We start from the raw sequence: 25,066 nt of genomic DNA, 5'->3' as shown, positions 1-25,066 counted from the left end.
TGGAGTGGTTTGCCATTTCCTTTTCCAGCTCATTTTACAAATGAGGAAATTGAGGCAAGCAGGGTGAAGTGACTTGCCCAGGGTCACACAGCTAGGAAGTATCTAAGGCCACATCTGAACTCAGGTCTTTCTGACCCTAGGCCTAGCACTCTATTTACTGTACCACCTAACTGCCAACTATAACCCAAAGGGAGAGAGACCCAAGACAGGCTTAGGTAGGCTGCAGCATGCTACCAATGATGAGCTATATTAGAAACTCAAGAAATGGGGGTCAAGATACCCAGAGAACATCTGATTGGCAAGTGAGCTGTAGCCAGAGCAGGAGATCACCAGCCCAAGTGCCACAGTGACAGTCAAAAGATGGTCAAAGGCCTAGAGAAGGGCCCCCAACACACTGGGTATCTCTGGAACAAGACAAGAGTTTACTGAGAATTGGAGAGGATGAGAAGACCCCAATGGGGGGAACATCCACACAGTTAAGACTGGGGAGCCCCTAAAGCGTGTTGCCAAGAAACCAAGCGTGAATTCCCCTGTGAATTCCCTACCCCTCAAGGTGGTAAGATAATCACAAGAGACCAAGCATCAGCCTTTTCTCGGTCTTCATTCTAATCGACCTTTCTAAGCCTGCTGCTTGATGCTCTTCCTCCTCTCAGTCTCCTCTGCTGGTCAACATCCACCAATTATAGACGGCCCCCACAACTCTCACCTTGAGCCCTCTTCTCATGGCGCTCTCATCAGATCCTTTGGATTCACCCATAACTTCTATGCAGGTGGACTCCCAAATCCCTAGCTCTAGCCTCAGTCCTGAAGCTGAGGCCTGCATCACCAAATACCTGCTTGGTACTTCTACCTGACTGTCTCACGGCCATTTCAGATTCAACAGGTCCCCAACAGAAGACTATGTCCCCCTCTCCCACTCCCTGCCACAACCTTCCTATTTCTGGTGAGGCCTTTACCATCTTTTCACTCAGCTGGGATCACAATCTGGAAGTCATCCTTCTCTTCTGTCTCACCCTCCCTCCCTAGATGCAATTAGTTACTCTCACAAGAGTCCCCTCATCTGCACTCACGACCTCTCGCTTGGGCCGCTGTCAAAGCCTTCCTTTAAAAAATATTTTATTGATGATCTTTTAAAGGCATCATTGACACTTCTTAATGATGTTGTCCCTCTCCTCCAACCAAAGGACTCTCGATGGAGGCCTGCCCACCAGCTAAACCAACACGTGGACGGTGTGTGAAAATGCACTCTTCACTCCACACCTGGGGTCCAGGAGGAGGCCTATGTGGCCACCAGCAATGCTCAATGAATGCTCAAAGACCTGGTCGAGTCTATCAAAATGCGTGGCCTTTACATTGCTGTTTCAGTTCATCTGAGACTTCCCAAGTTTCTCTGAATCCCTCACATGCTGCCACATCTGGCCATTTCTCATGGAGGACACACAGCTTCCTTCTAGGTCTTTGTTATTATTATTTTTCTTTTAGAGCAATTGGGGTTAAGTAATTTGCCGAAGGTTACATGGCCAGTTTTTTTGTGTGGGTGTTAAGTATCTGAGGCTGGAACTGATCCTAGGTCCTCCTGACTCTGGGGCCGGCACTCTTACTCACTGCGCCACCTAGCCGCCCCTGGTCTTTGTTATTATTATTATTTTTTTTAATAAGCAATCGGGGTTAAGTAACTTGCTCAAAGTTACACGGCCAGGTGTTTCTGGGTGTGGTGCTGAGTGTCTGAGCCTGGGATTCGATCTCCAGGTCATCCTGACTCTGGGGCTGGTGCTCTTACTCGCTGTGCTACCTGGCCGCCCCTGGTCTTTATCACACATGGGACTTAAGGCCTTGGCAGTTACAGTGCAAGAGCCTGCCTTTGGCCTCTCCCCTTGCCAATCCAGCTTTCCTCAGTCAAATTCCAATACATCATTCCCCTATTCAAAAACTCTCAGTGACAGACACGATAATGCCAGTAAGCTGACATGAACCTCTCACTAGGTATTTAAGGCCACTCACAATTTGGTTCTCAGCTACCTTTCTTATCTCTGCCCTTCATGAGGGCACCTCCCACCTCCATGCCTTTGCATAGGCTGTACCATCTACTTCACTCATCTCAGAATCTTCCATTGGCCTTGAGGTTCAGCTCTGATGCTGCCCCCTGAAATCTTCCTGGAACCTCTAGTTACTGTCACTTCCCCCCTCACATGACCTACTTAATACTTTTATACAGACTTCAGGCTCTTCACAGGCCCTGAATAAAGACCACACTTTATTCAGAAATCTCGAGACCTTAAAAGCCCATCTAGTCTGCTGGCCTCATTTCCCAGAGGATGCTGATACCCAGCAAGGGCAATGTTAGATATATCCCTTCCAATGGCCTAACGAGCACCTCAAATGCATGAGAATCACCATGGTTGCCATTGGGCTCGGCCTCAGCTAGTCTGGATTTGGCAGACACAGAAGATGGAAGGCTTGCCCACCAGCTTAAGAAAGGAACCATGTGGAAGACTCCCACTTGCCAGCTCCCAAGGGCAGAGCCCCATGCTGGGGGCAAGGAGCAGGGATTCTCAGTCCTGTTTCCTTTTCCTGGGCCCTCTTTAGGGGTCCAGATGAAAACTGGGGGGGGCACTCTGTGTACCAGCCCAACCAGCATTCTTAGCCCCTACTGGCCATCAATGCTTGGCATACTGAACTCCGAGTGCTCCCCAAGATGGCATCCTGGTCTCTGGCAGTGATGCTGATGCCTTTGGCACAACTCTGACCCCAAAGTACAGCTACTTTCCCCCTGCAAGTGCCCTCTGAGCCCCTGCATGCTGGTCCCTCTCAGGGCTCCGTTCTTGCCCCAGACAGTCATTCAGTCAGAGAAGAACAGCCGTAACATATCAGAGTTCTATAGATTGGAGAGACAGCAAGGCTGCAAGCCTCCAATCTGTCTTAACTCTCAGCTCCATTATCAGGACCTGTTGCTTGACATAGGCCAGGCCTTTCCCTGAGAAATCCAAGAGGTGGCCTTAATGTTACGTAAGGGCTCTTCCAACTTCAGATCCAATGGCACCTCTGCGATGTCCTGAGTGGCACGGGGCTGGGGGAAGAACTCAGGCCCCCAGATCCACATGACACCTCCCTCCCTCTCCAAAGCCACTAAGGGGTGAGTCTACTTGAGAGCCCCGAGTCAGGAAGGCTTTGGCCTGCCACGAAGCAGCTGCTAACCTCCCCCACACAGCGAGCAGAACTGGGGAACTGGTGGGGGAGAGGGCTCTGGGAAACACCCAAAATGTGCTCCAACAGCTCAAAGATCCAAACTTTATTAAGGTTATCTTTTTCAAAAAGTTAAACGAACCCTAGGGTAGCAGCAGCTTGCTTCTTTCTCCTGAGCCTTTTAGTCCCATTAACATCTGCTGTGGGGCCCTTTCTTGGGCCTTTGCAAGCAGCCACAGAAAGATGCCCGACTTCCATAACCAAGGGAGTGTGGAAAAGAGGAAGAGCCCAGCAGCAGGCAGGCCCTCAATGATTGGCTGGGCTCTTCCCAGAGACCCAGAGAAAGAAGTCACAGCGAGCAGCAGGGTTGCTGGTGTGGCCCATAGGCCGTGAACAGACATAGAACTGCCGGCCAAAGTTGGGCCCAGCTTTCCTCACTGTGCGCAGCACACAGGGCTCCCCGTGGCCCTTGCACAGTGGAGGACGAGGGGGGCCTTTTAGAACAGCCTTCCAAAATGCTGCCTGGCCTTCGCCTGGTTCTGGGGGTGTGGGTACCTCTGCCCTGGGCTCAGTTTCAGGCTCCTGGGCTTCAGTGATGAGGGGTTTTTCTGGGGGACGGCCTGCCTGGAAAAAGCTCAGGAGGCTCAGCTGGCCTTGGCCTGCGTCCCCACAGGTTCTTCTGGCTCCATTCTTGGCTGGTACACCGTTCTTTTCTCCTTGGGGCTGGGGCAAGGTGGGTTCTGGAGGGTTTGGGTCCAATTTGACCAGGAACCGGAAGAGTTTCTGCTGCCGCCCAGCAAACTCTGGCAGGTAGCGGGTACAGAGCGGGGGACAGCGGGGTGCAGGGATGAGCTCAGCCCTCAGCGTGGCCCCAATGGGGCAGTGGTCTGAGCCCACCACCTCAGGCATGAGGAAGGAGTCCTCAAACTCCCCCAGCACCAGAGGTCTGTCACCAAGGATATAGTCCAGCCGGGTGCCATAGTTGGTAAGGCGTGCCCCTGTAACAGTTGACCAGCAGGTGAAAGCACCGATTTTGGTTGGGTGAAAGTGACGGAAACTGTCAATGAACAGCCCACTCTCCCTGTCGGGCTGCCACAGGAACTCTGTGAGCCACTGACGCCCGGGGTTCTCTTCAAAGCACGCCTGGGTAGGCAATCGAGAGCCAGAGAATGTCAGAGGCAACAAGACCTTGAGAAAGAACCAAGTACAACCCCTCTGTGTGGAAAAAGTGGGGAAAGACTCAGAAGAGGACTTGGGATCATCGGATGTCAGAGCTGGAAGGGACTTTAGAGGCTGGCTAGTCCAATTCACTTTTTACAAAGGAGGAAAATGAGGCACGGAGAGGGGGAGGCCCAATTCAAGGGGCTTCAGGATCCCAGGCTCTAGCTCTGACACTCCCCACTGAACTGTGACTTCAGGCAAACCCCTTCCTCTCTCTGGGCCCTGGTTCCTCCTTTGTGAAATGAGAACAACAATGTTCACACTCCACTTCCCAAGGGTGCTGGACAGCAGGTTACGGACATTTCTACTCCAGCCTCACCCAGAAAGCAATCCCTGGGCCCTCCTGGACTTCTTTTCAATTTCTAGGTGAAGCTTTTTAAATTCCAAAGACTCAACATGGCATGGTCTGTGACCCTGAAAACACGTTCATTACCATCTCTGAATCCCTGCCTCCTCAGCACCAACAATCGAGCACTGAAAACAGTAGGCTCCTTATCCATAGGTACTTAAACAAATGAATTTGTGAATGAAACTCTAGGCCTACGAACAATGGGTAGAAACCTTGCAGAAGCAATCAGAAGGGCCCAACGGTGGAATGGCCTGCCTCGGAAGGTAGTGAGGACCCTGTCCCAGGGTAGCAGTAGATTCCCCCACAAAGACATCATAGAAGGAATTCCTGTTCAGTTATGGGTTGGCCTCAATGGCCTCCGGGGTCCTTTCTATCTTTGGAAGTCTAGCAGTCTATGAATGCAAGGCCATCCACAATCTGGTTCCTGCCTACATCTCCAGCTTCCTCTCCCATGATTTCTGTACAGAAAGAGCCTCCATCTCTGCCAAACTGCACTGTCTGCTGAATGACACTACCTTTGTTCAGGTCACCCTGCAAACCAAGAATGCCCCTCCAGGGCGCCCAACCTCCAGACCAGCTAACCAGACACTGTTTCCTAAGCTGGGCACCCCATGTCACAAAGAGGGTCTCTGGGTTTGTGAGACAACATCAGTGCTGACAATATATTTTTCCTCTAAAATACCTGCGTCAAAAAATACTGATTCTACATGGCAATGTTTTTTTTGGCATGAAATTAATTTTATAGGAACACTGCATGTCAGAGCTGGAGGCATCTTAATGATTATAGTCCAACCCCTCATTTTACAGAAGGGGGAACTAAGCCTCAGAAAGGTGAAGATGCCTACAATCAAAGAACGCCAGAGCTGGAAGGGGCCTTCAAGACCAGAGAGATCAACTGCCAGATGACCACATCACTAGAGATCACTAGAAGGCCTGGTGTCTCTGGAGTCAGAAGAGCAGGGTTTAAATCCTGGCTATATGTCGTCATCTTGGAGCCTAGACAGATGACCTTTATAAGGTCCACCCCTCCCAGTTTTAATTCCATGATCAACAGGATAGAGAGGAAGAGATGGATGGTGTGTGAGTATATATGTGTGCATGCATGTGTGTGTGTGTGCGCGCGCGCGCACGCGCAGAGAAGGATTAAGCAAGGATTAAGACAGAGGCAGCAAGCTTAGCAGAAAGGCAATTCTCACCAAATCAGCAGGGTCACAGTGGTCCAGAGGCCGGTGAGATGTGTTCACATCACCCAGAATGATCACATGGCTGGGGAAGAAGAAGGTGTCCATCAGCCATGAGATGGTTTGAGATTGTGGTAAGGAGGCAGCCATGGGGTGGGGTGGGGCAATGGAAAGAGCCCTGGGGTGGGGGTTATGAGGCAAATGGGAGAGGCTTGGCTCTGCCCGTCATAAGCTATGCAGCTGTGGGCAAGTTCCTCGTCTCCCTCCTCCTCATCTTCTTCCTTCTGGGATACAAAGGCAAAGGCTCGTCCCCCCACAGCATGAGACTAAAGGGTCTCTGAGGAGCCCTTGGTGATGCTAAAACCTTTCCCCTCTCTGGGCTTCAGTCTATCAGTGATAACTGAGGAGAACCCCAGGTCCTGCTCCCTTCATCCTCCCCACCCCCACCAATAACGTGAGATCTCAAGTTCTGGCCAAAGCAGGCGCTCAGTCTTCCTTGGGGCCGTTTCCATGCCTGGACAGTCTGCTTCCTGGCCCTCAAATGCCTTCCCTCCTCCCTCTGCCAGTAAAGTCCCACTACAGCTACTCACTACCTTCAGGAAGCCTGCACTGCCCTCCCCAGTTGGGAAGCATCCTCCCCCTCAGTTCTCACTGTCGGATGCACATAGCGTCTAATACTGGATATTACAGCTGCCTGTTCGTGCCTCACAGAACTGTTGAGTTTCACGAGAGGCCACTTCTTATTTGCACTGACTCTCCCCCAGTGTGGAGAACCTTATAAAGGATTCTGAAATGAATGAAGAGACAATCTTGGCATGTGTCCCTCTTCTCGCTTAGGGAGAAGCAACTCAGAAGGATGGCCAGCAGGCCCGGAGCAGCTACTCGGATGACATTCCTCACTGGGAGGAACCTCAGGGATCATCCAGTGTATCTACTAACCCTTACTTTATAAATGAGGAAACTGAGAAAGAATTTGCCCAAAGTTGCCAGGGGCCAAGGGAAGCGAGTCAGGTGTGAAGCCTGAGCTCTTTGCGCTGTCCCCCACTACCTCTCGTTGCTGGCTTGGTTCCCACCTGCCTGCCCGAAGCAGGGCTTCAGCTCGGAGCTGCAGAAGCCGGTAGAAACGCAGCTTGTAGGTCAACCGTTCGGGCTTCTCAGGGTCCGCATGGGGGCAGTAGACATTCATTATTGTCAAGGTCTTTTCGTGCCCATCTGAAGTGCTACAGAGGAATAAGAAGAAGAAGAACATTAACAATAATAAGGCTAGCGCTTGAAATTTCCTTCTACCTGATTAGATTGGCGAAAATGACAAATGTTGGAGGGGATGTGGGAAAAATGAAACAGACATTAACGTACTGTTGGTGGAGTTGTGAACTGATTCAACCATTCTGTAGAGCAATTTGGAACTGTGAATACCCTCTGACCTAGCAATACCACTACTAGGTCTGTACCCCAAAAGAGATAAAAAACAAAAAGGAAAAGCACCTATATACACAAAGATATTTATAGCAGCTCTTTTTGTGGTAGCAAAGAATTGGAAATTGAAGAGCTGCCCATCAATTGGGGAATGGCTGAACAAGCTGTGATATATGACTGTGATGGAACACTATTGAAATGACAAGCACGATGCTCTCAGAAAAACCTGGAAAGACTTACACAAACTGATGCAAAGTGAAATGAGCAGAACCAGAACCCTGTATATAGTAACAGCAATACTATATTGCTGAACAGTGGTGAATAACAGCTCTCCTCAGCAATACAATGATGCAAGACAAGTCCACATCCCCACATCCAGACTGAAGACTGAAGTATAAGCACTTTTTTTGAGCTTTTTTTCTACTTTTTTTCCAATATGGCTAATATGGAAATGTTTGGCATGATCTGACACATATAATGGAGATCACATTTCTTGCCTTCTTAGTAGGTGGGGGAGGGAGAAAATTCAGAACTCAAAAGTTTTTTTTTAAATGAAGCTAAAAGTAAATACATAAATTTGGGGAGAAAAAAGAAATTACTGTGATGGAAAAACAAAAGATATCAATAAATTTTTTTTAAATTTCATTTGCATGTAAAGAAAATATATATTTTTTTGCCTTTTGGAGGGCAATTGGGGTTAAGTAACTTGCCCAAGGTTGCATGGCTAGGTTTAAGAAAATAATATTTAAAAAATTTCAGCCCAGAATTGCACAGGAGAAGTGGTGTAAGCAGAGAGATGAATGCTGACGAAAGAGCACTACCCAATGGCAAGCTGGCATGCTCCCCTGGCTTCTCAAGACACTGTCTAGTGGAAGGCCTCTAGTGTACTGGATGGACCTCCTGTGTAGAAATGGGAGATCATGGATCTAAGTGGTCCAGGATGAGTCCCAATCTGCACAGGTGAAGGGAAGGCCCATGCCGCTGAGAGCACAGATGCATCAGTGTAATGAAATTTGGAAGATGGCTTTTTATTCATCAGGACCAGTTATCAAATGCTTCATTTCCCTTCCCCCCACAGTGGGTATCCAGGAGGTAGCAGCTATTTAGTACTGACCCTAACACCACTGAGGGAAGTGTAAGGATAAGAGGCCTGGGCTGGAGGTCAGGAAAGTGCCAGCATTTACCGTATCTGGTGCTGAGTGAGGACTGCTCGGCCTTCACTGTCCAGAGCCCGCAGCTCATCTTCAGTGAACTCCTCTGTGTTTCCGTAGGAGCCCACTGCGCCCTGGTGATTGGTCAGTAGGCTGCTCAGGCCTTCTTCTGCGGCCCCTGGAGTAGCATTATTTTTACAGAAGGTGGCCACACCTGGTGGGGAGGGGGAACAAGAGACAGAACGGATGAACCACAGAATAAATGACAAAAGAGATTGAGAGAGCCCAGGATCCTGGAGACTAGACATCATCAGCTCCAGCTCAGCATCCGGGGTCTCTGGAGGAGGGAGAGGCCCATGTCTAGGAGCAGAAGAGCTCAGGAAGAGGGTATGAGAGCAGGCACTATGCACCTGTGCTGTGCTAAGTGCTGGGGAGAAAGGCAAAAATAGTCCCTGCCCTCAAGAAGCTTACACTCCAGTGGGGGGGGGGGGAACATGACATGAATAATTCGCAACATACAGAGTAGAGAGAAGGTATCTTTAGAGAGAAAAACTCTACAGCTAGGTGTGGCAATGGATAAAGAGTGCTAGGACTGGAGTCTGGAAGATTTGAGTTCATATCCTGCTCCCAGACACTTACTAGCTGAGGGACCCTGGGCAAGTCACTTCACCTGTTTGCCTCAGTTTATTCGTCTGTAAAACGAGGAAAATAATAGCCCCTCCCTCCCAGGGTACTTGTGGGAACCAAAGTAGATAATATTTGTAAAAAGCCCTTAGTACAATGCCTGGCATACAGTGGGTACTTAATAAATGCTTGTCCCTTTCCCTAACACCTAGGGACATCAGGAAAGGCTTCCCGCAGAAAGCAGCGTTTGAATGCCAGGGATTTTAAGAGGAAGAAATGAGGAGGGAAAACTAAGCACAATACTGGAAAAAGTCTTTCAGAGCTCCCTGCCATCTGTACCCACAATGCCTCACGGTGGGAGTGGGGCCAAGTTCAGTCATTATAATTTCTCAGATTTCACTGTTTTGTCCTTTTTTCCATTTACATTGTTGTAGGTCAACCCCTTTATTTTATGGAATGGGAAATTCTTGCCTAGAGAAGGCAAAGGACTTGACCAAAGCCTCACAACAGTAAACCTAGATACAGAACCAGGATTCCAATCCCTGCCCTCTGCGTTCCAATAAAACCTTCTTTGTATTACTCTCAGCATGCCCTCCTTGGCATTACATGCCCAGGCCAAAGAAAGTACTTTCAGAGAAGTAGCTCTGTACAAAAGCCCCAGCAGCTGTTCTCACCCAGAACAAGCATGGTGTGCCATTACTGCATTTCTGCCTAAAGCACTGAGCTCCTTCCTCACAACACCTGTGGGGCAGCTAGCATTCATTATCCCCATTTTAAAGAGGGGTAAGGCGATGCTCAGAGCACAGAAGGCCCTTGATCAGGATCATCTAGTTTAGACCAGAGATTCTCAGAGTGTGCTCTGGGGACTCCAGGGAGTCCCTGAGGTCAAAACTATTTTCATAATAATATTACCATGTTTTAATTTCTCTTATAGAAATTATCAATAGCTCCAGTATGCATAAATAGAAGCTCTTTGGGAGGAGGGGGTCCTTAAAAAGAGTCTAAGGAGTCCTGAATCCAAAGTTTGAGAACCTGAGGGTGAAGAAACAGAAAGGTCCTTAGCAACTGTCTAATGGGGGGGGGGGCGAACCTGTGGCCTCAAGGCCACACGTGGTCCTCAGGTGTGATCCTTTGTCAAAGGACTACACATGTGGCTTCAAGGCCGAAGGTTCCCCTGATAGCCCAACCCCTTCATCTTGTAACAGGGGAAACTCAAGGCCAGAGAAGGAAAGAGGATTCTCTAAAATGACATAGCTAGGAGGTAGTAGGGCTGGTAGGCAAACTCGGGTCAGCAAGATGGTGAAATAGAGGCCTGGACTTCAGCTAAGGGAGATCTGAGTTCAAATCCAGCCTTAGATACCTGCTGGCTGTGTGCCCCTGAGCAAGTCACTGAACCACTGTGTGCCTTAGTTTCCCTATCTCTAAAGTGGGGATAATAAGAGTACCTACTTCCCAGGGTTGTTGTGAGGATCAAATGAGATTAGATTTGTATAGAGCTAGTGATTATTTTCTAAGTATACCAGCTGAGATGCTTCAAGGAGGAAACTGAATTCTGTAAGATATACTGTCCTGTCGGTAATCTAACCAAGGGCTTTCAGAGATTCATGGAAAACCATCTGCTTCCACCCTGTTCATTTCAGAGGAGGAAACAGGCCCAGGAAAGGGCCTCAGTGTCACAGACTGTAAAGAGTGGAAAGGGGCTTCAATCTTCTAATTTTACAGACAGGGAAAGGGAGCCCCAGAAAGGGAAGGAATTTGGGTCACAGAATATCAAAAAATAAAAAAATTCAGCCCCAACTTCCTCATTTTTCAGAGGGAAAAACATGTACCTCAAAAGAAGTGACTTACTCAGGGTCACATATTATTCAGATCAGAAAAACTTCAACAAAGATTTTTTGGTTATTCCCTCAACTGACATTTTGTTTCTCTCCAATGTTTAAATTTTTCTAAAAAATGTGAATATCCTAATAATAGTTGCAATTATTATGAACACAGCTCCTGTTTTGTGGTCATAAAAACTGGATAGGTGGGCAGCCAGGTGGCTCAGTGACTAGAGCACTGGCCCTGGAGTCAGGAGGACCTGAATTCAAATCTGGCCTCAGACACTTGACATACTTACTAGCTGTGTGACTTTGGGCAAGGCCCTTAACCCCAATTGCTCTCCAAAAAAGCAAAAACAAACAAACAAACAAAAACAAAAAGCAAAACAACTGGCTAGGCAGTACATGGCACAAGTCTTGTTAAATCCATCTATGGTAGAAAACAAAGGCTCCCCAGCCCCCCACACCTGAGTAGCCACTGCGGACTCGGCTGAAGCTAAAGTAGGAGCTGTATCCCTCAACGATGGCCAGAGGCTCTTCCAGCAGGTCTCCTGGGGGGACAGAGAAGGAGTGTCCAGGTTGAGGGAGACTGGCCACTGTGGGCAGGGCAAAGCCACAGGGGCAACCTAGAAGCGTTCTAAGGTGTTGGGGGCACCTTGTGGAATAGGCTCACCACTGGGGGAGTCGGGGAGAGAGGGGAGGAGCTCTCTGGAGGATGGAGAGAATTGTGGGTCAGCTGGAGCCTTGGGGGGGTGTCTCTTAGAGTCAGAGCTCATGGGGCCGGGTCAGATATGGGGAGTGTGATTTTTTTGAGAGGAGGTGGCCCTGGGGAGAAGTGCTGAAAGAGCGTGTGGGGGACAGGGTAGTCCTGGGGGTAAGGTGGTTTGGGGGAAGAAGGTGATCTTTGGGGACAGACTAGAAGGGAGGGATTCTGTCCGGGGCTGTGGGGGGGGGGGGTCCCCTGGGGGCGGGGCCGGACTTGACCCGAAGCGGGCGGGGCGGGGGGGGGGGTTGGGAGGAGGGGCACGCCTCGATTCTCACGCGTGACTCGGGTCTCCTGCAGGCAGGTCACATCGGCCCCCAGGGAGTCGAGCAGGCGCTTCAGGGCCTCAGGCGATCGCCGGATCCCATTGATGTTCCAGCTCACCAGCCGCATGTCTCTCGGCGCACTTCCTCCGCCCGCCTCGCGCAGGTTGCGGGGAGGGGCGGGGGGGGGGGGGCTGCCCTTCGGGGAAGAGAGCCTGTTGTGTGCGGGGCGCAGGCGCAGGCGCAGGCGCGCTCCGAGGCGGGCTTCCTTTGGCTGGAGGGAGGGGCGGAGCAGGGGAGGGGCCAAGCCCTTTGACCCCAAGATTTTTTTTTATTGTACGACAAAACTAAAGCCCAGACCGCAGAAGGAACTTACTTACGATACTAGTTGCCAGTGCTGTGGCCCTTTCGAATTTACAGAGCACTTTATACACATGATCTCATCTGAGCTGTGCCTTTGGTCAAATCCCTTCCCCTCCTTGGGCCTCAGTGTCCTCCTTTGTGAAATGAGGCCTCTGAGGCCCCTTCCAGCTCTAGGCAATTACTCCTCTGGAGCTGGCCTGGCATCTGCCCGGAGGCCCGCGCCTTTCCCTGGCACCTCCCCCAGGGGCATTTCCCAGCATCCCACTGAATGCCTCCATCTCCCAGGTTTCAAAGGTTTGTGGAATGCTACACCTGGAACATGTCTTATAGATCACTCAGCCTGTACTTTACAGATGGGGAAAGCAAGGCCTGGAAAAAGGCAGGGACCTGCTCAAGGTCCTCCATCCCTGCCTCTGCTCATGCTCCAAATACATTCCCTCCTCAGCTCTCACTGAATACAGTCTGGGTAGGTCCAGCTCCACATCTAAACTACATGAAACCTTTCTAAACACTTGGCTCCCATCTACTAGGTGACATTGTTCAGATTGCTGGATTTGGGAGTCGGGAAGACCTGAGTTCAAATCCAGTCTCAGACACCTACTAGCTGTGTGATGCTGGGCAAGTCCAGGGTTTCTCAGCCTCAGTTTCCTCATCTGTGAAATGGGAATAACCATAGCACCTACCTCCCAGGGCTGCTATGAGGATTAAATAGATGCAAAACACTTTGCAAACCTCAAAGTGCTATGGAAATGTTAGCTATTATTATTAGTTCCTTCCCTCACCAAAGGGCCTAGTGTTTACTCTGTACATAGTCATATGTGGTGTCTCCCTCCTTAAGAAGGTTGGGACATTTTCGTCAGTATCCCAAATTCCTAACATAAGACAGGACACATACTAAGCACTTAAGAAATGCTTGCTGATTGGCTGCAAATAAGTCTAGCTCTTGATTTGATTGGTACTTTTTTTTTTAAGCAATCAGGGTTAAGTAACTTGCTCAAGGTTATACGGCCAGGTGTTTCTGGGTGGGTGCTAAGTGTCTCAGCCTGGGTTCAATCCCCAGGTCACCCCGACAACTGGAGCCGGCACTCTTACTCACTGTGCCACCTGGCCACCCCTTGATTGGTACTTTTTATATGAAAGATCATCCCATTCCCAAGCCCTGGCATTTACAAACAAATAAGTAGCCTCAATGACCTATTCTGTGTTGTTTTACATACTTTTTGTGTTTCTTCGAAGCAGCTAGGTAGCAGTGTAGGGCACAGAGCCCTGGGCCTGGAGTCAGGAAGACTCATTTTCCTTTATTCAGATCTGGCTTTGGACTCTTACAACTCACTTAGCCCTGTTTGTCTCACTTTCCTCATCCGTAAAATGGGAACACACTGGAGAAACAGCAAACCATTCCAGCATCTTTGCCAAGAAAAACCCAAATGGTCACAAAGAGTCAGACATGACTCAACAAAAGAATGATTCATTATGGTAATGGTTTTCCTAATGTTGAACCCTGGGTATCTTAGTCATAATCAATGTTTTAAAAATTATTTTGCTGTGTTCTCTTTCCTATTTAAAATTTTTATAATCATCTCCCTCAATGCATTTAGTGTCTGGCTGCCACTCTTCCTCTACAGGCATTGGTTTCACTCCAAGGCCCCCAGCCTCTGGGCTCCAGGCACTTTCTCTCTGGCATCCCCCAAGCCTGGAATGCCCTCCCTCCTCAGCACTGACTCCTGACCCCCCTGCCTTTCTTTAAGCACCACCTGCAATCCACCTCCTCCAGGAAGCCTTCCTCACCCTTCCTCAGCCCAGTGCCAGCCTCTGCTGTAATTTCCTATTTATCTTGCCTAGAGCTGCTTTACACATAGCTGTTTGCATGCTGGCTCCCCCACTAGATTGCCAGTTCCTTGAGGGAAGGGCCTGTCTTTTGCCTTTCTCTGTAGCCCCAGTGCTAGCACAGTGCCTAACACAAAGTAAGTGCTTAATAAATGCTTATTGGCTGATAGAAAATTTGAGAAGCACTTATGGTAAAGAGCCCGTTTATTAGTCCTTAGCCTGACCTGATCTAGGAGTGAGAGGACAAGGTAACGTTTATCCTTGGGGATATCTATGAAATTGTTCTAGGTCAATATAAAGGTAGTGATGGGGGTAATGACAATAGGTTTTACAGGGGCTCCAATCTATGACCAAAGTCCCTGAGTTTGCAGTCTGGAAGGAATTCACTAGGCCCAAGCAATCTGGAAGTCACCATTGTAAAAGTTTATTGTTACGCTTTACAGCGGGCAAGAGTTCTTAGGAAACCTGCAAACTTAAAGAAGTCATAGGTAGCCGAGTAACCTTGGGCAAGTTACTCAACCCCAAAAGTCATAGGTATAGTTTTTAAGGAGTCACAACAGTAAATCAGATGTCAATTATGCTAACTAGGTGAGTAAGGGTGGGATTAGGGAGGAGTTAAGGAGTGGTTAGTGCCTAAAGGAACATGCACTTTTAATATCAACTGGACAGGTGTATTGCCCATAATTCACTGGGAAACAGCCCAAGGTGGGGAGCGGCTACCTGGAGATGTGGTTTTAGGTCTGAAAGATCACTAAGCCAGCTAGCGGTCAGGGCTGACTGAGAAGTGCCTAGTCTGCCACCCATCAGTGTCATGTTTGACAAGATGGATGTTGGGAACCAAGGCTAATTGAGACTCGGTATGTGTATAATTGGCTGAGGAGTTAACCTACAGATAGTACACTGAAGGATTCATAGATGCAACTGGCCACTTTACTAAGGGGAGATAACATTTCCCTAAGCTAAAATGTTTATAGATGGTTTAGTGAAGGATTCATAGGTGTAGCTTGTTATTGTTCCAAGCAGAGATAAACAGTTCATGAATTGTTACTGGGTAGAGTGCTGGCAGGGGGGAGGGGCAGAGTTAATGCTCTGAGGCTGGGGGGGGTGTAGAATGTGATTTTACAGGCTGCTTTTACAAATTGATGTTACAACTGATATTACTAACATAGATCCCAAGCACCCCATCACGTGGCACAAGATAAAAATCAGGTGCTCCCTTTTTTTTTTTTTTAAAGAAAAACAGTTGCTTATTTGGGTGCTAATAAGGAAGTATTAGGGTCAGGTCAGCATTACAGGGGGTAGAGGCAGGTCTGGAGTCGGAAAGACCTGAGTTCAAATCCAGACTCAGACACTTCTAGCTGTGTGACCCTGGGCAAGTCACTTCACCCCATTTGCCTCAGTTCGCTCATCTGTAAAATGAGCTGGAGAAGGAAATGGCAAACCACTCCAGCATCTCTGCCAAGAAAACCCCAAGTGGGGTTACAAGCCCACATTTTGCAGAACAAATCCTTTCATTAAGATGATCTGTTCTGTGAAGTTTAGATTCAGTCAGGCCTCATTTTCTTTTCTCTGTGCTGATGACTTGCCCTGGTCTCTCTCCTCTAGTTGGGCAGCACCAAATGCCCTGGAGGCACCCCTCAACCATCCCTCTTACTGCCCAGGGCCCCCTCAGGCTCCCAAGGCAGCCTCCATCATTCCCCACACCCATCGCACTGCCACATGTGGTCTCTCCACTCCCAGGGCCCCACCCTAGTTTGGGCCTTTATCACTCTAGCCCAAACTATCCAAACTAACCCCCCAGCCCTCCTTCGACAGTCTCCCCTGTAACCCCTAATCTCCCCGTAGCGGTCCCTACCCCCCCACCCCACTGTGTTAGCCATGGCAGCAGGTCCTGGAGCTCCTGTCCACCTGTGTTCGCCTCTGCCCTCTCTCACCTCTGCTCCTGACCCTATTCCCAATTTCTTCCAAGGAGCCCAAAATGTTAAAGACCCAGTTTAAAACCTTTGTGAAACTGTTTGGACAGGATAACTTCTGGGATCAAATATCTTTGACCCTGAGAAAGATATTTCAAAGTTAAAATCTTACATAAATTTAAGCTAATTGATGAAGCTTCATATCTGAATCAACCTGTAATGTCTTTAATTACTGCAATTCTGATAGTAAACTCCCCTTGCCAAAAAACAGACACTCCTAGTAACCCTTTGATTAGCTCCTCTATGACCTGTAACCAGCTCATATTTTTCTTGGAAGCTTTTGGTGCAGGAATTCTGACTTCACTGTCTTTGATCCTTTTTGTCCCCAAAATAGGAGTAAAATGTTGGATTCCTCTGTTTGCTTTGCTTTCCTCATTTACTCATGTTGCCACTCAATTACTTGACTTTTGGGCTTTTTGCCATAGTAGGACTGCCACCAGACAGGGTTTTCACAGCTGCTGAAGGTATTAGTTGGGTGCCCTCTCTCAAGCCTCCACATGCTCTGGCAAGCTGGTCACACACCTCAGGACCTCCACTCTAGACTGCAATCCAGATCCAAGCAGGTTAAAAAGCAAGAGTGATTACCCCTCAGACTGGTCCCTTGGTCTCCCTACAATCTGCAGCCACATGTGGCTGCTTCAGCACCAAGGTGCCTCAGCAGCTTCTCCCTCCAGGGGATAAAGGCTCCACTGCACTTCCAAACTACTGGATCCCAAAATCCACACTGCACTGACCTCTTACTTTGTCCTTAGCATCTATGGGTTGATAATTCTGGAAAGTGCCACAGCTGCTGGTGATCTGAAGTCCCTCCAGCCTCGGCTGGTCAGGCCGCCCTAAGGCTAAAACCTTGGGCTGGAGTGGGGCTGGGGTCTGCTCCCAGAGCACTTTGCTGGCTACTTCCTGCCAGCCTGCCAGGCTATCCTAAGCAGGAGGTTAGCTTCTCTGTGTCATTTTGTGGGTTCTGTAGCTCCAAAGTTTGTTCAGTCCCCTTTTACATGAATTGGAGGTGGTGGGAGCTGGAGCCCAGTGGAAGCCCTGTTTCTGGTCTGCCATCTTGACTCTGCCTGCTCCTCATTTCTTACAGCACAGTAGTATTCCATCACAATCACATACAACAACTCATTCACTCATTCCCCTGTTGATGGGCATCCCCTCAATTTCCAGTTCTTTGCCACCACATAGGGAGCTGCTATAAAGATTTTAGAACATGTAGATTCTTTTCTTTTTTCCTTGATCACCTTGGGAAACAGAACTGATGGTGGTTTGGGTAGGTCAAAGGATATACACAATTTTGTAACTCTTTAGGCATAATTCCAGATTGTTCTCCAAAATAGTTGGATCTGTTCACAGTTTCACCAATGTATTAGTATCACAATTTTCCACATCCCTTCCAACATTTGTCACTTTTCCCTTCAACCATTTTAGGTGATAGGTATGAGATGGTACCTCAGAGTTGTTTTAATGTGCATTTCTCTAATCAATAATGATTTAGAGCATTTTTTTGCATATGGCTATATATAGTTTTGAGTTCTTCATTGGAACACTGCCTGTTCATATCTTTTAACCATTTATCCACTGGGGAATGATTCATATGCTTAAAATTTGACTCAGTTCTCCATATATTTAAGATGTGAGGCCTTAATCTGAGAACTTCTCTACAAATTTTTTTTCCAATTGTTATGCTTTCCTTCTAATCTTAGATACATTGGTTTTATTTGTAACAAAACTTTTAAATGTAATGTAATAAAATTATCAATTTTACACTTTACAATACTATTTCTTGTTCATAAGTTTTTATCCTACCCATAAATCTGAATAGTTAATATGTACCATGTTCTTCTAATTTGCTTATGATGTCTCCCTTTATGTCTAAGTCATGTTTTCATTATGATCTTATCCTGGTAAATGGTGTAAAATATTGATCTTTACCTAGTTACAGCAAGACTATTTTCCAGTTTTCCCAGCAATTTTTACCAAATTGTGAGTTCTTATCCCCAAAACCTAGATCTTAACATTTATCAAACACAAAGTTACTATAATCATTGTATCGTATGCCTGCTCCATTCCATTACTCCACTGTTCTGTTTCTTACACAAATACCAGATAGCTTTGATAATTATTGCCTTATAATACAATTTACATTCTGGTTTCGCTAAACCTCCTTCCTTTACATTTTTTTTTCATTAATTCCTTTAATATTCTTGACCTTTTGGTCTTCCAAATGAGTTTTGTTATTCTTTCTAGTTCAATAAGATCATTTTTTTTAGTAGTTTAATTAGTATGGCACTGAATAAGTTAATTAGTTTAGGTAGCATTATCATTTATATTATATTGATTCAGCCCATCTATGAACAATTAATGTTTCTCCAATTATTGAAATCTGATTTTGCTTGTATAAAAAGTGTTATACAACTATATTCATATAGTTCTTGGGTTTGTGTTGGTAGCTATACTACAGAGTATTTTATATTATTTACAGTTATTTTAAATGAACTATCTCTTCTTGCAGAGCTTTGTTGGTGATATGTAGAAAAGCTGAGAATTTACGTGGATTTGTTTTCTATACTGCTGCTTTGCCAAAATTATTGTTTCAACTAGATTTTTAGTTGAATCTCTAGGATTTTTCAAATATACCATCATATCATCTGCAAAAAAGAGAGAGTTTTATTACCTTATTGCCTATTCGCATTCATTCAATTTCTTTTTCTTCTCTTATTGCTATTACTAGCATTTCTAGTACAATATTGAATAATAATCCTTGTTTCATTTCTGATCTTATTGGGAAGGCTTCCAGCTTATCCCTGTTATAGATAGATTACTGATGGTTTTAGGCAGATGCTTTTTTTTTTTTTAACATTTTAAGGAATCCATTTATGCCTATGCATTCAAGTGTTTCTAATAAGGATAAATGTTTATTTTGTCAAAAGCCTTTTCTGAATCTATTGAGATAATCATATGATTTTTCTTTTGTTGTTGATATAATCAATTGTATTAATAGTTTTCCTTATATTGAACCAGCCCTGCACTCTTGGTATAAATCCCAGTTGGTCACAATGTATTTTCTTTGTGATATATGCTGTAGTCTCCTAGCTAGTATTTTAGGATTTAGTATTTAGGATTTTTGCATCAATATTCAATAGCAAAATTAGTCCATAATTTTCTTTGTTTTTGCTTTTTTCTGGTTTGGGTATCAGCGTCATATCATAAAAGGAGTTTGGTAGGACTCCTTCTTTGCCCGTTATTCCAAATAATTGATTTCGTATTAGGATTATCTGACCTTTAAATATTTGGTAGAATTTGCTTGTAAATCCATCTGGTCCTGATGCCTTTTTCTTAGGAAGCTCATTTATGGCCTGTTGAAATTCTCTAAAATAGGTTTATTTAGATGTTCTATTTCTTTTTGTTAATCTGGGCAGTTTACATTTTTGTAAATACTCTTCCATTTCACTTCAGTTTGTAAATTTATTAGTATGTAATTGGGCAAAATAACTTCTAACAATTGCTTTAGTTTTATCTTCATTATGGGCATAGTCACCCTTTTCCTATTTCTATGGATAGATGCATTTTTTTCCCAATGGGGGAAGAGTTTCAAACATGTGATGTAATGAAGATGTAAAAGTTTTAACTGAAGTAGTAAGATGGAGACTTTTCTCCGAGATCTACTATCCATGTGTGATTGGCTTCCAAATATTTTCATTAAGAACAATGACAAAAGCGCAAGTAAAATGATGTTCCTGATGGTAATTAGGAACAAGACTGAAAAAATAAGTAGTGAAACATCCTTCAGGTTCAGTTCAATATACACAGATTACTTTTTTCTTGTTCTTTATTTCCCCTGAGATATAAAGGCTTTGATTACATTTTAGTAAAATTCTCAAGCTTGGATTAAGGATTTTTACATGTGAAATTGCAATAATATTGTAAAGAAATGTTTAAATATTTTTTCCTGTTTTGAAATCTAATATTGAGACAGAAAAGCTCATTTTACTACTTAGGTTTCATGGATTCTCTTTAAGATTTTTCCTTCAGCCTACAGATAGCCTTATCCATATTGGGCACAGAGTTCAGATAGAAACAGAAACAGCAAATGGTACATAAAAGCAGAAAGTCTTTGAACTTTCAGATGAACTATGGGTTTCTAATTTGATTTTATAGTTCTGTTAAGAACTCTCATTATCTCCATGATATTTGAACTTGTTTTCACCAAATGACCCCATTACTGGAAGGTCAAATTTAAGAGGCTGTCAGGTGTTAATAAATTCTGTAGCCTTACTACTAGCAGATTTTAGCAGAATTACCTAGTGAACTACTGCAAGTGATTTGGAACCAGGGAAGTGGATCTACTATGGGGAGCCCTCATTCTGCTGCTGTCCTGCAGCAGGGCTGAGAAAGAATCACTGACCCAGAGGCTGCTAGTGTATAAAGAGACGAGACTCTCAGAAGGGTGAAAGTGAGGAGCCCACTTTCTTACTCTGCCTCCAGGCTTTTATGGGAAGCTTCTTAATTGCTTTCCCCTGCGGACATTGCATACTTCTTTGTCTCAGGCAGTGCGTGTAAATCTCAAGGACCTAATCCTCACACCTGTACCTTTGCACACTTTCCCAGGGGGATGGGAAACCGACCCCGGCCATTAGCAGGCCAAACACCTGAGAGGGCTTGTTCAGCCATCTGGGTCCGAGTCCCACTCACCATCTCCCCCTTTTGTTACAATAGGTGAAGCAGGTCAGTGGTGACTTCATGCATCATGTGAATCTGACACCGGCAACAGTGGGAACAATGCAAATTGCCAAGACACCATGTAATCAGGGGAAAAAGCAGCGTACATCCAATTACAGTTAAACCTATCTTACTGGTGTTACAGATAGGAGGAAATCCATAACTATACTTCATCAATATTTAGCTGTAACCACCTCTTTCACATTTTCAATCAATGAGCAATAGATATTCATTTATGCTAGTGAGATTTCTCTGCTCTGTAAAGATGACAGACACTGCAAGAACAGTGGGAGCATTGTAACAGCCAACGACACACAAAATATACTTCTTGCCAATTGCATAAGCATCCTAACAGCATGACCAAACCAGCCAACACTGCTTAAAGGGTAAAAGAGGCTTGAGTTACAATCTTATCCCCAACAATAGTGTGCTTTATACATTGCACAAGGTGGTCTTGAGTGCAAGTAACATTCTATAAGGTCCCAGACACTTTGCTGTCTTTGGTGAAGCAGATTGACAGTAAGGACAAGCATCCAAATTGGTCTAAACGGTATTGTTCGTCCTTAATAGCTATGTGCAGCTGTCAATAGCTGCAAAGGTTTTCCACGAGTCCTGTCGAGTTCATTGTTCTTGATCACCCTCTGCTGTGGTTATTCAGGGTGAGCTCTGCACACTCTCTAGCGGGTCATCATGTTTCGGGGGTGTCTTTTCTTTCTGGAAGGACATCGGTGATGTATTCGCTGTGAACACTCGAGCACTGCTGTGGGATCTAGATTGCAGCGGCTTCATCAACTGCGGAAATACAAATATACCATTCCCAAGTAATTAGCGTCCCAGGCCCCTTTTAGGTGTTTGGCCAGGTCTTTCCACCTTCAGTCTATTACCGGGTGTTCCATCAGTCTCCCCCTTTCTTTTGTTTTTGAAGGAACTTTACCAAAGGGAGGATAAGTTACATCCATCCCCTGTGGGCAACAGCAAGTAATGGAGGAGTGATAGGCACATGACAAATAGAGGTCAATTCTTAAGTATCTATGTACATACCGTGTAAGTACATACCTCTTTCCTAATATTTTGGCATGTGTATACTAAATTTTTGCTGTCTGACACGATATCAAGGGATATCGTTTGAACAGTAAAGTATTAATAACTCATAATGCAGTAGCTTGCATTTCCAGGAAGCTGGTAGACAGAAGTTCCTAGTAGTAAACATACATCCCTATTCCACAAAGCTAACAAGCTTTGCTATCCTCTGGTTATATTCATTTTGGAAGAAAGATACTTCAGAAATGGAAATTTTTACCCATAAGTTCAGACACTCTTGTTTGGGCTGTGGAATGCGCATATATTAAGTGATATCTGTTCTCCACTTTGTTAACTTAGCTATAAATTGTTGTGGAAATGAGGGTTTTAAGCAGGCTTCCTAAAAAGCATACTAAGGGGATTGGAAAGAAATTTTAAAGGTATATTCCATGTAAATAAGAGTTAAGCTTCATAAAAGATCATCAAACCTCTATGAAGAAAATTAAGAGGAAAGTTGTAACTAGTTCTTGATGAAAATTTTTAGCATTAAACAATAAAGCAACTTAGGTAATAATTTCCATGTGATAGCCAAATGGTTTTAGTTGTAGCCTCCTTTTTAACTATAGGTAAAGGTAGAAATGCCTGGTGTAAAGGTTTTTCTCTTCCCCTCACGGCTAAAACATATAATTGTGAATTTAGGGGTTTGAATTGGAAAGGTCTATTTGTTTAAAAGTGTGGGCTTCAGGGTGTCTCAGGGCTGTTGTCAGAGGGGTCCTTGATAAATTTAGTATGCTTCCTCCCTTTTGCCAGATTGGGGAGGGCAACTAAATTCTCCACTAATCTTTGGCATTTTTTCTACTGCTCTAGTTTGGGACGAGAAGCTTCAAGGAATCTTTGCAAAGTATTTTAAACTGTGCCTATGTGTCCATTCCCTAAAAACTTTCTTAAAAACGAGAGCTCTGAACTTTTTAGCAAAAAGAAATTGAAAATGGTGCCTTACTTCTCCCTCCTTTGTACTGGAGAGCTCACAAATTTCCCGGTTTTTAAATCAGATCCTAAAGAACATCCCAATCTGTCCAAACACCAAGCAATATAACAAGTTCTGACCTATATCCAGCATCAAATCAGGAGTGACACTTTCTATCCTTCACATGAATTTAATTGACTTATAGTTGCATTCTGAACACAATTTTTCTCTCACAGAGAGATAGGAATGGTGAAATGCTTGTCCATTTGCCTCTGATCTGAGGCCAAAGTCCCTTATCCTACCCTCTTTGTTGACACCCAACCTGGCCAGGGTTGAGTGAGAAAAAGATTCCCGAGCTCTTAAAAATCTCAATTTTTGTTCACACTTTTCATGCAACTGTGAGGGATAATTTGCAGTGACGTTTCCCCATTCTGAAAAATCAAATCTAGAGTAGCTTCAGCATCCACTAGGCCTAAGTTTAGAGGTCACCTGACCTTGCAGGAGTCTGGGACTTAGAGCAATGGAGACCCTCCCCAGTGCCAATTCAGCACAAGATATGCCAGATAAGGACAGAAGTGCTTTCTCAAACGTACATTGGGTGATCTACTGTTTCCTTGTTTTGTTACTTGGGGTAGATTGCCAAATTTAGATTGTACACCTAACTTCCAGCCAATGGCAGAAAAGGATCAGGAGGGGAGTGGGGGGAGAATTCCTGTTAGGGCTTTATAACTTCACCATTTCCTTTTGTAAATTGCTTCTCCCCCCTAACCATTTGTCAGGAGGGTGGCTCTTTCTCAAGATTGTAAATAAACCATTCTTTTCCACTTCCTACCTTGAGAAACTTGAGTATTATTTGGGTAAGGATTTCTGTTGCAGTTTTGGGGTCACACACACTTAAATTTCTAATTCTGACCTGATATTGCTCCTACACTCTTCAATTTAGCATAAGCATTTTATGACCCAAGATTCTGGAATACTTCGTTTTCTAGCAAGAAAGAAAGGAGAGAGGGGGTTTTGCTGTGGAATAGGGAAGTAAAGATTATCCGGGCTGCTTAGGAGGGAAGCTCCAGCCAAGGATGCTGAGCCCTTTGATGCAGCCAGGCAGAAGAATAAACAGGTGTATTGTGAAACCTTGATATGCGACCTCAGGAGGTGCTGAGAGGATGCTTCCAGTACCTATCAGCAAAAAAAAAATGGTGTGACTTCAATTGAAGTATTGTGACTTCCTGATCAGTAAAAATAGGACTGTTATCACATGGAGAGGGTCAACTAATATCGACCGCCTCACCTTCCAATGAATTTGCTATTTAATTTTCAACTGAAACGCCCAAGTGCAGGTGGCAAGCAGACATGCCTTTACTTTTTACCAATGAGTTCATTAGTTAGAATTCCAAGTCTGTTTCTGCATACATTGCCGCTCCCCCAGGAACTTCCATCCCCAGTGGTTTTGTCCCACCTGACTTGTTGTTGCTGTAAACCTGGGGGACAGCTCAAGGCTGAGCTATTGATATTGTTGTTGAGGGCCCAGGGAAAGAAGAGCTCCAGAGCCTCCCTACCTACACTCTGATGACCAATGAAAACCCTTTTTACATTTTGGGTATGGTGTATTAGGCCTGGAGGGCCTAGTTCCAACTAGCTCCTTTTTATTTCTCCCTTTCTATCTGCATTGGGCTTGTAAATGACCTGGTTTCCCACAATTAAAGCATTTTCCTTCTTCCTTCCTCCAGGCTCTCTCCTGCCCTGTGCTAAAGTTCTTTGCCCCCAACCCTTCTCTAAGCAGATTCATGTAGAAAGTCAGTGGCACATCTATGAATCATGTCTTCTATAGTGATACCCTTTCTGCAGCCCGCAAGAGCTCTTTTGCAGTCCCGGTTGTATTTTTCTCTTGCTAATTGCCTTGCTAGAACATCAGCTGCCTACGTACCCTTCTCCAATTGCCTTAATGACAGTCTCTGTAAGGTGGGCTAGAAAATCCGTAAATGTCTCCTAGAGTCCCTGAGTTATTTTTGCGAATGATTGTCTTTTGTCCCTTTTCCCAGGAAGTGCTGCCCAAGCCCTGATGGCACATGTAGCTATTTGTTGCTATCCCCTTATATCATAAAGTAGCTGCTGACCTATTGCCTGATATGAGCCAGTACCTGGGAGCTGCTCATAATTAAAGGGCACCTGTTACTCATTACGGGTGGCCTGTTGCTTGCACTGCTCAAGAAACTCAGAGCTCCAATCAAA

At 45.5% G+C, this 25,066-nt stretch overlaps 1 protein-coding gene across 2 annotated transcripts; it reads right to left on the bottom strand.

Annotated features, from left to right (window-relative positions):
* Positions 1–3,274: 3,274 nt before the first annotated feature.
* On the bottom strand, positions 3,275–12,183 carry LOC138143908 (DNA-(apurinic or apyrimidinic site) endonuclease 2-like). Of its 2 annotated transcripts, none has more exons than XM_069065184.1 (6): positions 11,987–12,183; positions 11,413–11,496; positions 8,535–8,715; positions 7,008–7,154; positions 5,950–6,019; positions 3,275–4,398 (listed from the first exon to the last, which is right to left on the bottom strand). In XM_069065184.1, exons 1-6 carry the CDS (start codon positions 12,099–12,101, stop codon positions 3,490–3,492), a joined length of 1,506 nt encoding a protein of 501 aa, XP_068921285.1. In that variant the 5' UTR covers positions 12,102–12,183; the 3' UTR covers positions 3,275–3,489. The 2 variants fall into 2 exon arrangements, with proteins under 2 accessions (XP_068921285.1, XP_068921286.1); XM_069065185.1 differs by having other exon boundaries at positions 3,275–4,326; positions 11,987–12,182.
* Positions 12,184–25,066: the final 12,883 nt, after the last annotated feature.

Source organism: Petaurus breviceps, unplaced genomic scaffold, assembly GCF_028583685.1.
Source record: "Petaurus breviceps papuanus isolate PSGF00001 unplaced genomic scaffold, PetGlider_PUasm1.0 90681, whole genome shotgun sequence".
NCBI classification, from domain to species: Eukaryota; Metazoa; Chordata; class Mammalia; order Diprotodontia; family Petauridae; genus Petaurus; species Petaurus breviceps.
Note: the sequence above shows the minus strand (reverse complement) of the source record. Positions and strands in the feature narration are given on the sequence as shown.

What these genes read in the sequence shown, in the direction of transcription:
- LOC138143908 (XM_069065184.1), bottom strand. Translation starts at nt 12,101, where the DNA reads ATGCGGCTGGTGAGCTGGAACATCAATGGGATCCGGCGATCGCCTGAG. An exon ending in GCAGGAGACCCGAGTCACGC is followed by an intron (nt 11,497 to 11,986) that starts GTGAGAATCGAG and finishes CTGTCCCCCCAG; the next exon opens with GAGACCTGCTGGAAGAGCCT. An exon ending in AGTCCGCAGTGGCTACTCAG is followed by an intron (nt 8,716 to 11,412) that starts GTGTGGGGGGCT and finishes CCTCCCCACCAG; the next exon opens with GTGTGGCCACCTTCTGTAAA.